Source organism: Cajanus cajan, chromosome 9 (assembly GCF_000230855.2).
Source record: "Cajanus cajan strain Asha chromosome 9, NIPB_CcT2T_4, whole genome shotgun sequence".
Taxonomy (NCBI): Eukaryota; Viridiplantae; Streptophyta; class Magnoliopsida; order Fabales; family Fabaceae; genus Cajanus; species Cajanus cajan.
The window spans coordinates 3,807,512-3,822,043 of NC_138525.1; the positions used below are offsets into that span (position 1 = coordinate 3,807,512).

The 14,532-nt window shown below is 32.1% G+C and overlaps 1 protein-coding gene and 1 pseudogene across 1 annotated transcript; one reads left to right on the forward strand and one right to left on the reverse strand.

Annotated features, from left to right (window-relative positions):
- Nucleotides 1–344: 344 nt before the first annotated feature.
- LOC145952204 (protein FAR1-RELATED SEQUENCE 5-like) lies at nt 345–7,006 on the reverse strand. The gene has a single exon (XM_083064427.1). The coding sequence runs from the start codon at nt 6,904–6,906 to the stop codon at nt 5,065–5,067; it is 1,842 nt and encodes a 613-aa protein (XP_082920553.1). The 5' UTR covers nt 6,907–7,006; the 3' UTR covers nt 345–5,064.
- A 5,202-nt stretch (nt 7,007–12,208) lies between these two features.
- Nucleotides 12,209–13,775, forward strand: LOC145951705 (subtilisin-like protease SBT1.5 pseudogene; annotated as a pseudogene).
- The last annotated feature ends 757 nt before the right edge of the window (nt 13,776–14,532 follow it).

Sequence of the window (14,532 nt, forward strand, 5' to 3'; positions counted from 1 at the left end):
TGTTAAGGACATCATAAATGTATTTCTTTGTTTTTTGATGTTTTTCGATCGGGGGTGGTTATTTCCTTTTATGACAATGTTTTGTAATATGCTGTATGTATTTAACTTGTTTCTTTTTTTTTAAATGACGAATGTGTTAATTCAGTGGTTAATTATAAACATATTCTGTGTATAATTTGTGTTAATTGAATGCAGTCAACTTCATTATAAACTAACAAGACAATTGTAGCGTCAATGATTACAAATTATAACTCATAAGGAAAGTCATGTAATAGAGTATCTGTTGCAATAAAGACAAACACCATTACCCTTTTTGTACATATAGGATCTTCGGATCATGAGTAAAATAAAATTGAAGGACATCATCCACCAAAAAGTTGTTTGCGCAGACGAAGTCATACCATCCTGTAGCCATGTACCTTTTATGACAACTTCCCTTAAGTTCACATAAATATTGATTACCTTCTTCATCTTGTATGACTATTTTTTGTTGTTCATCTGGGATAAAATCTCTAACAACATCACATGGAATAGTCTACAATAACAACATTTTATAATTAGTCATCAAATAAAATATTATTTAAAATAATTTTGAGGACTTAATTAGTAAGAAAACTTACCAACGGTTGAAATTTAAATAAATCATCCTCAGTAATTATTTTGATCCAACTTTTTTGAACCATAAATGCTTGTAAATTTTCTTCGTCTTTTCGAATATCATAATTAATTTCCAATTTGCTTGGAGAAAAAACCCTTATTAAGAACTTATTATGCTCAACATAATGAATCCAAAGCATATGATTCTGTTTAAGCTGATAATTTTGTACCAATTGCAAAGCACCTCTCAATTGGAAATCAACTCCACGTGAGTCGTATTCTAATTGAAAACAAAATTCATTTCCTGCAGGATCACTAATCACCGCAACGCCAACATTCATCTTATGTTGCGAAAAGAAATTAAAAGTTCCTCCAAGTGGCAATATATCCTGGTATAAATGAATATGACATCAAATTTAAACAAATCAAATTACATAATGATACAAAAAACTACACACATTTAATTTATGGAAGATTAAGTGTAAAATGAGTACCTGGTCCTTATTAAGGTTGGTTTTGAAAGTTTGCCAAAAGTTGGTTGAAAAGTCAATACTACTTCGGTCCATCAATCCGTTTGCAATAGGATAATCTATTTCAACATATTTGTCATTGTATATACGTACATGGAAATAATTATTTCCTATAAAGTGCAGGAAAATAATATGAACTGTCTTCATTTCATAGAAATTTGCCATACGAGTGCAGCCACTTCTAAACCAATGCTTATGTTTTCTTTTACAAATTTCAAGTGTGCTGACATTCCCATTCGGATCCATGGCATAGCATAAATCAGTCAGCAGATGATGACCCCAAAATTTGTTAAAGTACTTGCATATTTTCATTGAATCCTGTATATTCAAATATAAACAGTTGCATTACAAAAAAAAATTGTTTATAAACAGTGCTACTTACCATTACAAATAATATTAACTTACGATTCCCGGGGTTAATTTTGAACCGGAAGTTTGAAACCAGTTTTTGAAGTTGCCATTGTTTACCGATGTCGATGAAGATGTCATTTTTAAAATCTGAGCCAATAAATTTATTTACTAACAATTATTTATGTTGTTGGATTGTGTAGTTGAAATAAATTTGAAAATGAAACTGAAAAGCGACATACCTGGATGAGACAACGATGAAGTGAACTGGAAATATATGGTGTTGGGTTGTGGAAGACGGAATGTGAAAAAAAATACCAGTGTTGCTTTTAATTTGAAAGTTGACAGGGTTTACATATATGGTTTTCCTCATGAACCGTTTCTATTTCAGATGAAAGGGAACAATGTTACATTTCTTTCTCTCTCATGCAAATACACCGTCACTCATATATTTTACAACTAATGAGTAATGATTACTGTGGGAAGAATTCAAAAAAGGGTTTCACCTTTTTCAACGTGCAAAACACATAATGTCCCTTTCTATTCAAAAGACAAATTTCCAATTCCATAAGCAATAATTACCCGAAGTATTGAATATCGGATGAGATACTCTAAGTCATTGCATATATTATTACCTTGCATTTACTTCAAATGCAATATTACGGAGTTTTTTTAATAAACACCAATAATAACGTTTGAGTTATGAAGTTATTTATATAAATTAATTAACTGTTCCAAAATTTAAATAAACTTATTTTTTAACATAAACATATTTTACGCACTTAAGCCCTAAATATATAATAAACACCAATAATAACGTTTGAGTTATGAAGTAATTTATATAAATTAATGTTAAATAAACCCTAAATATATGATATCATTTTACTTTTGTCATTTGGTCATGATTAGTCAACATTAGATCAGTTATCATTGTAAGTAACTAGCGTAGTGTATTCATATTTTACTCGTTACACAAACATACCTAAACTGTATTAATCTTAACTAAACCCTAAACATATCATATCATATAACTTTACTCATTTGATCATCATTAGCAACATTACAGTCATCATTGTAAGTAACTAGCATAGTGTATTCATATTTTACCCCTTAGAAAAATATACCTAAACTCTATTAATGTTAAATAAAAAGTACATATAATATGACTTACTTTAATTAAATATAAAACTCATATTTAACCCCCTTAAACACATACACCTAAACATATTATGAATTGGTATTTGAATACTAAACATCATCGGTTAAAGTTTACATACACATAAACCCCAATGTATTATTATTTTATTAATATTTGTACTACTAAATTAAACTTTTTATTTTCTCAGCATCGATACTGTGCAACCTATGCAACCTGAAATTCAAAATCAGCATTTAGTTGACAATGATCAAAGCATTCCACCAACCCAACTTCAAACACATCCTGCCACCCAACTTGAAAAACATCCAATGACCTGGTTTCCAACGCTGACAAAGGCCGGTTCAACCGGACGACAGCCATTGGTGAGCAATAAAATGAATTCTATTTTTTTTATATTTATAAATGAATATTAATCTCCAATGACCAACAACTTTTACTCATTGCAGTATTTTCCAGTGAAATATGTTCATGTCTGGAACGTTAACAAGTACAAAATTTGTGTGTTGATTGATCAGCAAGGAAATATGGTTAAGTCTGACATCATCAGAAAGTCTACAAATCGAAACAAGAACGAGTTTTACGTGGGCAAAGAATGGGGTCAGCTGATTAAGAGACAAGGATACAACAAACACCAAATGTTGAAAATTGAAAAAATGAATGACCCCAATTATTTAGTTTTGAATGTTCAGAAGGCTTGATTCTCACCATGCCCGGGTTTACGGGAACTACTGCTACTTCAAATTTAGAACTGAACAATTTATATTTTGTAAATAATTTTTTTAATACTCGCACTTTAATATTGTCATTCCATTTATATATTTTTATGTGTTAAATTATTACTTGCATGAAAATATTTACTTTCCTTGTATGCTGTCGAAATATATATTTGGTTGTCTTTGCAGGTAACACCACACACCAATACACCTCCACAATAACAAACGTTTCTTTATTAATATATTTCTTTTATTTTATTTACATTTATTTATTTTCTAACATTTTATTTATCTCGTTTTTGTATTATTACTCCCATCCATAGTTTTATTTTTTACTTAAATTTTCACCGTATAATTGCAGGAATAAACCCTAATTTTGGGATTATACTTTCCACGTGCGAACAACATACAGAACACCTACCTCAATCGCAACCCAATATTTTCATAATATATAAATATTTTCGTTTCATATTAGAAATTATCAATTTTTAAATTACAGTAACAAAAAACTTTAATACACAAGGCTGATTAAATTTCTACTAATGACTCCATTTCATTGCAATCAAAATGGAATTTTTAATTAATTACATAAATTTGGGGTGGTTTTAATATTCAAAAAGACAAAATCCAGTCTTTATTCCCCGACAGCTGTTGACGTTTAAAACAAAACAACTGCACAAACGGCACATACAATATTTATTTTCTTTTTCACCAATTACAAGGGTTGAATCATTTTTTTTCTTTTTCAGACATTCATTTTAGCCAAAACATTTTAAACCCATCAATGACTATTTTTTTTTATACTTTTATTATACTCCTTTAACCGAAAACAACTTACAAAATGACACTTACATAAAATGCTCAGCGTATAAAATTTAAGGTCATTAACTACAAATTATTACCTATTCCAATTAAACCATTAACCAACCCTAAACGAAACCCAAAATTAATTCAATAAATTAAAATAATTAATAATTTATTATTAATAATCAATTCTTATTAGTTTCTCATTAACTGTCTCAACAATACAACTCAATTCCTGTGTTAGTGTATAAAACAACCAGCCCTTTGTTTTTCTATTATACTAAAATATTAATTAATTATATCTTTTATCAATTCAACTAATCATATTACATAATACATTTGCTGCAAAAATACACAACAAAACTGTATTTCATCTTTACTTTTCCATCCAAACTACATCAACTGATCTAGCATAATTTAATTACTGCATAATATTTTCCAACTTCAATAAAAAACAATATAAAATTAAACTCCTCCATAAAAAACCAACAAAAGTCACATTCATCTAAATGTTCAATCCAAACTATGTCAATTCATGCATTTCCATTCTATTGCATCCGTCATCAATTGTATAAAAAACCTGCAAATAAAATTTAATAACAGTTATCAGCAATCCATTAATTGCAATATTACACATACACAAGTAAATTACTATAACATCATAGTAATACAATAAAAATTAACTTAATACTTCTCATACACCTACAATAACACACTTCACTTACTAATTCATAAACATTACCTGCATCACTGAATGCTGGAGATAACGACACTTCATAACTATATATTGATTCTGACTGTGAAACAGACATCTCAGCAACCCCATTATCAAATTCATCGCAATTGTCAAACAAATCTTTAATGTATTCATCTTCCTACAATCACAACAATCACAACATTACACACATCACATTTAACTTTGTTTAACCAACAAATACATAATTTTATTATAATTTATATTCCTTACCTCTTCATTTTCGTAAGCTACATAACTTTCTTCAAATTCACAACTCATTCCACCTGTGCTTTGTTCCATATCATCCAAATTTTCTTGTCTTGGACACGTTCTCATGTTATGACCTATTTGTTTACACAAACTACACTTAATACTCCTTTTTGATTTCCTACTTTTGCGCCATGAACCTTCAACAACAGACCTTCCTTTACTTCTAGCAATGACAGGATTTCTTATAACTACACTGAATTCATCACCCAATGCATTGCCTTCTTCGGATTCATGACCTTTTTTACCTCTTATTTCAACTAATTCATTTACAACTTTATCCCTTTTATCAACATAATCATCATATGTTTCACATGCCAAAGTACTAAGCTCTTTAAAATACTCCATTAATGACAAGTATCTAGCATCTTTCTCAGAGTCCCACCTATGTGTACTAACATTGCCCTTCACTTCATCCTTCGCCAACTTAGTCCACCTTTTTAACACCAAACATTTTGGTAACTCTGATACATTTAGATGAACCAACACTGCAAGTATATGATCACATGGAATGCCGACTGATTCCATTCTTAAGCACGAACACTTCAAATCACACGGTCTTGATTGATATGACACATGCCATTCTTTGTGCATCATTTCATATTTTCTGACTATGTATATACAACAACCAAATGTCTGCTTGCAACCAATCACCCTCATCAAACATGAACTATGAAGCTGATCACGATATAATTTGAATATTTCTTTCGTATAACACTTTGCCCCCGATACCTCAAGGTTATGAAAATCTGTTTTTGGAACAGGATCACCATGAATTGATGCAAAGTCAGCTTCAACTTCCCTATAACGCATAAAACTCACAAGACGATTAAATTGTTCAACAAACTCTGTCAGATTAATCTTCGGATGAATATATTTTTTCAACTCAGAATGCAATCCTTCACACCGAGAAGTTGCCCTAAAACCAGCAAAGAAAGCCCCTCTAATATAAGTTGTACACCACATCTTCCTCTTTTCAAATAACTCTATAACCCAAGGATGATCATGCAACTCAAACTTGTTCAACATTTCAAACCACTTCTTTCGAAATTCACCAATTTCATACTCACCCAACATGCATTTTCTTAAATCCTTTGTAAATGCCGGCTTCTTAATGTTAGTTGTCGCATTTCTTAATAAGTGCCATGCACACAATCTATGGTTTGAATTAGGAAATACCTTTCTTATCGCATTTTTCATTGCAACATCACCATCAGTGATAATAGATATTGGTGACTTTCCTTTCATGGCTTCTACAAATTGCCCAAGTACCCAAATATATGTTTCTTCACTTTCATTTGAAACAATAGCACTCCCAAATACTATCGTATGATTGTGATGATTAACACCAGAAAATACAACTACAGGACATAAATACTTATTTTTCCCATATGTTGCATCAAAAGCTAACACATCACCAAAAACTTCATAATCCATCTGCATCATGCCATCACACCAGAACAAATGTTGCAATCTGTTTTCCTCATCAACAGTGTGACCAACATACATTAAAGGATCATTGTGTTTTAAACCATTCAAAAATTCCAACGCACATTTTGAATCCAAACCTTGCAACCTTCTTTGCCTTCCAATTTGATTGTATATGTCCTTTTTACAAAAAGAAAGTCTCTTATACCCTCCAGGCTGATCTGCAAGTGACCCATAAATTTGAGGACTACTTATGCCAACTTTTCTCATTTTATTCAACTGCATTATATCTAACTCACTCATATCTCTATGAGAAGCTAACATTCTACAATACTTATCTTCCAAAAAACTATGGTTGTGATCATCCACAAAATATGTAATGTACCATAGCCCACATCTGCTATCAATATGCACTCTTAGTTTTGCTCCACATCCGCACCTTGTCACTGGTGTCTGCTTTCGCTTTCGATTCTGTATGTTCAAACGACGGTTATCTCTAAATCCTTCCTTGAAACAAACAAATGTTTGTTGTAATTTTTCCCCCTTAATATTTCTCAAAATCTTGCTCTTTCTTGCGGCAAATCCATTAACTCTTGCAAACCAGTAATAAAATAAGTAAGTCATCTCAACACTTACAAATTCAACATTCCTGAGTTCATGGGGACTTAAATGCAAATCTAAATTAAAAATATCATCCAAAGTAGAAACTATCACCCCGTTTTCACTGTCAAAAACCTCAGATCTTCCTTCATTAACAACATCTTCCACTTCTTCTTCACAATTCTCCTGTAAATCAATAACCAAATTCTCATCTTCCTCATCCTCATCCTCATCCTCATTTATATTATCTTCTCCTTCATTTATTCCTTCAAAATTAAATACTCCTTCATTTATGCCTTCAATATTTTCTACTCCTTCACTTATGCTTTCACAATTATCTACTGCCACCTAAATAATTTTAATCCTCAATTAAACCTTTTAAGAGCATCACAAAGTTAAAAACAATATCAACCTTCATCATCACAGTTATGACACACATGACACAACGCAATATTAAAGGACACAACCCTAAACATGACACAAATGTCACTTACCTCTATACTCGGATTGTCAAACTCCATTCTACTTTCACGTTTAAAACCAATAAATCAATGTATGAACCTGAAAACACTTCCACACCAGTTAATCTCTCTATTAACTGTACACACCAGCAACACATGTATCAACAAGATTGCACATACATATAAAATCAAATGCAAATTAAACAAATAACGTTAACCTCCATAACGGCTTCCTTTTGTACGCGTCACTTTACCTTTCAAAAATAAACATAATCGATTACCTGTTAAACCTAAAAAACGATCCCACCGGTTGATGCTCTCCACAAAATGACACCGCCGCCTATCGCAACTGCTAATCGGAACTCCTACAGCAAAAACAACACAATAACCTGATTGCAAATTAACTGATCATGGAAAACCCTAAAAAACACCATAACCCTTCATAAACATATAAAACATGGACAAATATCAAATTACAAGGACCACTCAGCAATTCTTAAATTTTACTCATTACATCATAATCTCAACCGTTCAATATTTTAATATTATATCTACGGTCCTAAACATGCTGCACGGATGGACCACTTCCTAAACTTCACTATCAGAGACTTCACCGTATTTATTTAATAAAAGGTTTAATATAATATTTTATTACATTATCTATACAAGTACCATTCTCTACTTCGCTCTCCCTCGTGTCCCTGCTCATTCGTGTATGAAATTTACACGTGGAATGTCTGGAATCAGATCGTTGAGAAAAAAATAATAAATGAAATTCTATTTATGGTTTTTTATTTAATAATTAGGAATGGCAAAAATACCCGCATCCGCGAGTATCTGCAGGTAAAATTCGCTACGGATAATAAGTAGATAGGCTAATTGGGTACTCGTGGGTAATGAGAACGGATAATTTTTTACCCGTTTATAAAAGGGACGGGAGTGGGTATGATAATATTCATACCCGTAGGTACCCGTTTAATAATATTTCTTAAATATTCTAATTATCCTTGTACCACATAACCCTAAAACTACACTCTCATCTTATTTTCTTACAAAAGTGAGGTTGATGAAGTTACCAACATGTGTTAAGCATGTTATAGAATTATGTTGGATGTAATTTGATTAATTTTCTAGCTTTGATTGGACCAATAAAATTTATGTATTTTAAGTTATTTACTTTCGTTTGAAATTATGAGATTGAATTATTGTAGCTTTGTGATGGGACTTTATCTCACTTGTGAGATTATGTATTTTAAGTTATTAATTATCTTACATTTTTATTATTATTTTAACAAAATCAACGTTAAATATAAGTTTAAAATTAACATTAAATTTTTATTTTTAATATCTCAATGACATTAAATATAAAATTAAAATTATTTGTAATATAATTTTTTTAATTTCTTAAAAAATTTATAAATATCTATGGATATCCATGAATATCTGTGAGTATTCAAGAAATTCATTCATGGATACCCGCACAGATATGTAGTGAGTATGAAACCAATTTTTATCTAGCAGGGCGATAGTGAATTTACTATTACCTGCCTCATAGAGCCCCATTGTCATCCCTATTAATAATGTATATTGAAATTCATAGCGAAAAGCTTAAATAGAATATTGGGGAAGGATTCACGATAAGTTTATACGATTATTTTGGAAGAATATATGGAATAAAGGAGAATAAGAGTAAGCTACTCGCACATTAGTCGGTATAAATAATAATAGTTTGCGTGGTTTAATTAATATATTCAGAGTTTAAATTTTAACTTTGAATATAAAATAAATTATATTGAAAAAGAATATACATATAATATGTACTTATGACTTTTAAAAAAAATAGTCATAACTTTTAAAGATAAATACCATATATTTTAAACTAATTATTTGTTAACTTAAAAATTTTTTGTGGATAGTTTCATTATTGATTATTGAGTTTAGAGGTATAGAATTTGGATTATGCAAATCTTTTATCAAGGATACCCTATAGTTTAGGTCACCAAGAAGTTTGACTTAAACTCTTTTAACAAATGATAGATCTAATCATCGTATGTACAAAGCCACTTTGAAAGTCATAACAATGATAATTTTTGTATCATATTAGATTTTTAATTAATCAATGATTAATGGTATATTTGAATACTCATCTACGTACATTCTTATACACTCAAATAAAAAAATATGCGTATTATTAAAATAAACATACACTAACCAATTTTATATATATGATCAATTGATTTTTGAGTAAAATGTCACTGATCGAAGATAATTATAAGTATGTTGTTGTGTATTATATTTATTTATTGTTATAATTTTAGAAACAAAATGCAACAACTATATATTTCATTTTGATAAATCTCATTGATAAAATAACTGAATATAATAAGATAAAACTGCTCCTTAAATAATAAATCATGGAATTGATAATAACAGAGATAAAGGATAATGTTAGAATAAAGAGGGTAAAGTAGCAAATACATAAGAGATCATAAGCTAAATATTCTAGTGATAGTTTCCAGTTTAAAAAATTGAAAAATTCTGGTGCGCACCATGGTGCCATGATAAATTCTTCCTAATAACTACTATTCATTGAAATATGAAAAATGATACAACATTTGAAGAAATGTTCCGAAAAACATTCTGAATGATTAAAATATTAATTTAAAATATAAAACATTAAATTAAATAATTATTTTATAATTAATTTATTAAAAAATATTAATATTTTAATATTCGAGGGTGATTCGAAAGACGAGGATTGACTCAAACAAAATGAACTATTATGGGTTTGGGGCAATCATACACACACTTCAACCCATTACATGTAGCTTCAATCCATAGGTCTTTGCATTGTGAAGTGACCTTTGATCATGACATTGGTATTTTGCACCTTTATCTCACAATTAACATTGTCTCTTTGTCAAAGGTTCTCATAACATTGAATTCTTATTAATGTATTGCTATGATGTTTGGCTTCACAATCGTGCCTATGCACATCACATTTTTCGTTATTTTTCGTTACCTAAGATCTGTTTTTGGGCAATGGTTGTCTCGTTTCTCAATATCTGTTTCTCGACAATATTTGTCTATTTAGAACATGTTTAGGTAAATATTTACCAAAAAAATTCTACAAGAGAAAAATATGATAAAAAACGAAATAAAATCTTCTATAATGAGTTACATAATTTAAAAATATACTTGAGGCTATTTTTAGTTTTTATAACAATTTAAAAAGAGTTAGTCACTTATACACTGTCAGTATAAAAAAAATTTACGCTGACAACCAATCAAATCTTTTAAATTATTTTATTTTATTTTTATTTCATTAAATAAGCAACTGACATGATACTATTAAAAAATATGATTGGTTGCTAGTGTAAAAAATTTCTACACTGGCAGTGTATAGGTGATTAACTCATTTAAAAATATACTTGAGGGTTCAGTTTGGAGGTCCATAGAGGAAAATATAGTTGTTTCTAAGTCACATGGTCATAGGTGACGATGCCCAAATTTGTTGAATTCTCTATTTTTTTTGTGAATTATTTATATCATGCATAAAATAATAAATAAATAAACATTCAAATATACGAATAAGTTGAGGGCTGATGATAAACACACCTTCATTCTCGTATAAACACATCCCCTTTTTTAAAAAAAATATATATAAAATATCTAAATTACCCTTTAAAAAAATGAAATTTCTAAGTTTACACCTCCCTTCCCCGCACCCCCCTTCCCTGCACCCCACACTCCACACCACTCTTCTTCCCAAAGCCTCTTTCCGCTCAGTGTCATTAAACAGTATATTTTTACAGTCATTCTAAATAGAAAAAAAGGACTAGCCCCACCATAACCAGCATAAGAAAGGCTCTTTTACAGTCATTAGCATTCCGAAAAGTACTTTTACAGTCATTAGCATTCCGGAAAGTACTTTCCAGAATAGTAAAATTATTGTTCATATAATTCCGGAAAGAACTTTTCGTAATAGTAACTTTAATATTATGGAAAGTACTTTCCGGAATTATGTAACAAAACATTTCCGGAAAATACTTTCTGGAATAAGAATTTAATATTATAGAAAGTATTTTCCAGAACATTTTTACATAATTCCGGAAATAACTTTCCGTAACAGTAAGAAGAAGAAGAAGAGGAGTGTCAGAAAGAGAAAGAAGAGAGGTGTGCAAGGTGCGGGAAAAAAGAAGAAGAAGAGGAGTGTCAAAAAGAGAAAGAAGAGGGGTGCGCAATCAGCAGGTGGTCTTGTAAGAGAAAGACTCTTACTTGTTATATGGAAAGAAACACTAGTACAAAAATGACTTTTAAAATCGGGGTTTTAAAATCAGTCATAAGGTAGTCATTTTAAAAGTGACGCGGTGGCCTGTACTGCAACAGAACGGCCCCAGAACGGCTCGTATTGCAAGCAGAACGGCCTGTACTGCTTGCAGAACGGGCCGTACTGCTTGCAGAACGGGCCATGCTGCAAGCAGAACGGCCCGTTCTGGTGCCGTTCTAGACTAAAGTTTACATGCAGATACAGGATAATGTTCCATGCATGTACTTTTTACGCAATGGTTGAACCTTATGTACGCATGTGATGTCCCGGTATTGAGAAAGAAATCGGCCAGGAATGGATTGTATACTTCAAATTCCGAGTCAACAATCCTAACTCGAGCACTTATATAAAAGAAAATCATTGTAAAGAAGCTTTAGTATAAAGGATACTTACCAGAGTCAAATCCTTCACCGGCAAAGAGCCTTTCTTATGCTGGTTATGGTGGGGCTAGTCCTTCTTTTCTATTCAGAATGGCTGTAAAAGTATATTGCTTAATGACATTGAGCGGAAAGAGGCTTTGGGAAGAAGAGGGGTGTGGAGTGTGGGTGCGGAGAAGGGGGGTGTAAATTTAGGAATTTCATTTTTTTTAAAAGGGTAATTTAGACATTTTATATATTTTTTTTTAGAAAAAGGGGTGTGTTTATACGAGAGTGGAGGTGTGTTTATCATCTGCCTAAGTTGAGACTTGCTTAAATAAATCACTGGATCTTTTAGCCCAATCCAACAAAATTCGATATGACTCTTTTATTGGGCCAAAAACTCATTGAGACTCATTAAAAGCACGGCAGATGATAAACACACCTCCACTCTCATATAAACACACCCCTTTTTAAAAAAAATATATAAAATGTCTAAATTATCCTTAAAATAAAATAAAATTCTTAAATTTACACCCCCTCCCCCGCACCCCATACCCCCTTCTCCGCACACTCACACCCCCTTCCCCGCACCCTCACACCCCCCTTCCACCAGATTCCCGGCGAACGCGGTGGCGCCTCGCCGTGTACAAGGTCTACTGGAGCAGCGGCTGCTTCAACTCCGACATCCTCGCCGCGTTTGATGTCGCCGTCGCAGACGGCGTCGACGTGGCGTCATTGAGCGTCGGCGACGTGGTGGTTCCCTACCACCTTGATGTGATTGCTATTGGCGCCTTCGGCGCCGCCTCTAACGGCGTTTTTGTCTTCGCCTCCGCTAGAATCGGCTGCCCCGGCGGGCTTACGGTGACCAATGTGGCGCCGTGGGTGACCACTGTCGGCGCCGGGACCATGGATAGGGATTTTCCGGCGGATGTGAAGCTTGGAAATGGTAAAATTGTACCTGGGGTTGGCATCTACGATGGACCGGGTTTAACTCCGGGTCGAATGTACCCGATCGTGTATGCTGGTGTAGAACAATTTGGTGGTGGTGATGGTTATTCATCTTCAGTTTGTTTAGAAGGTTCCTTGGATCCCAAGCTTGTGAAGGGGAAAATTGTCGTGTGTGATAGAGGCATTAATTCAAGGACTGCGAAGGGTGCGGAGGTGAAAAAAAATGGAGGGGTTGGCATGATTTTGGCCAATGGTGTGTTTGATGGTGAAGGATTGGTGGCTGATTGCCACGCGTTGCCCGCCACTTCGGTCGGTGCCACCAGCGGCGACGAAATCCGGAGGTACATTGGGAATTCGCGGTCGCCAGCGACCGCTACAATTGTGTTCAAAGGGACTAGGCTTGGTGTAAGGCCAGCTCCTGTGGTGGCATCATTTTCGGCAAGAGGGCCTAACCCTGTTTCACCTGAGATTTTGAAGCCTGATGTTAGTGATTAAGGGAAGAGAAAGGAAAGGCGTAATTGAAAGAGAGAGAAAACGGACGGGGATGGAGCCACCGCGTTCGCCAGGAATCTTGTGGAAGGGGGGTGTGAGGGTGCGGGGAAGGAGGTGTAAATTTAAGAATTTTATTTTATTTTAAAGGTAATTTAGACATTTTATATATATTTTTTTAAAAGAATGTGTGTTTATATGAGAGTGGAGGTGTGTTTATCATCTGCCTAAAAGCACTTAACCCGCAATTCATGCTACTCTCGTTAAAAGCCCAATCTCACACTTTTAACGTTTCAAAATAATTATATTTTTATTGTTTTTTTTAAAGAGTTTAATAGATATACATTATTCTTTGTATAAAAAATTTACACTGAAAACCTTTTTTTAGCTACACTTTCAAAGTGTGAGGAGCAAAAAATATATTGAAATATAGAATATATTTTTTTAAGCTTTTGCAAAAAACGAAAAAAAAAAAGAAGAAGAATAAAGAAACAAAAATAATGAATGTAAGAATTACGTAAAAATTATTAATACTTATTGGACATAAAATTTAAAAAATATATATAATTGGTTAATCATGTTAAAAAATGAACCATAAATAAGCTAATGAGTATTACATTACAACAAACATGTGAATATGTTTATTAGAAGGAAAATGTTTAAAATATTACATTACAATAAAATAATTAAAATATGTGTAAATATTTTTATTAGCGCTGTAATATTTAAATAATACATATTTTAAACACTCATCTTTTTTCTG

What these genes read in the sequence shown, in the direction of transcription:
- LOC145952204 (XM_083064427.1), bottom strand. Translation starts at nt 6,906, where the DNA reads ATGTTAGCTTCTCATAGAGATATGAGTGAGTTAGATATAATGCAGTTG.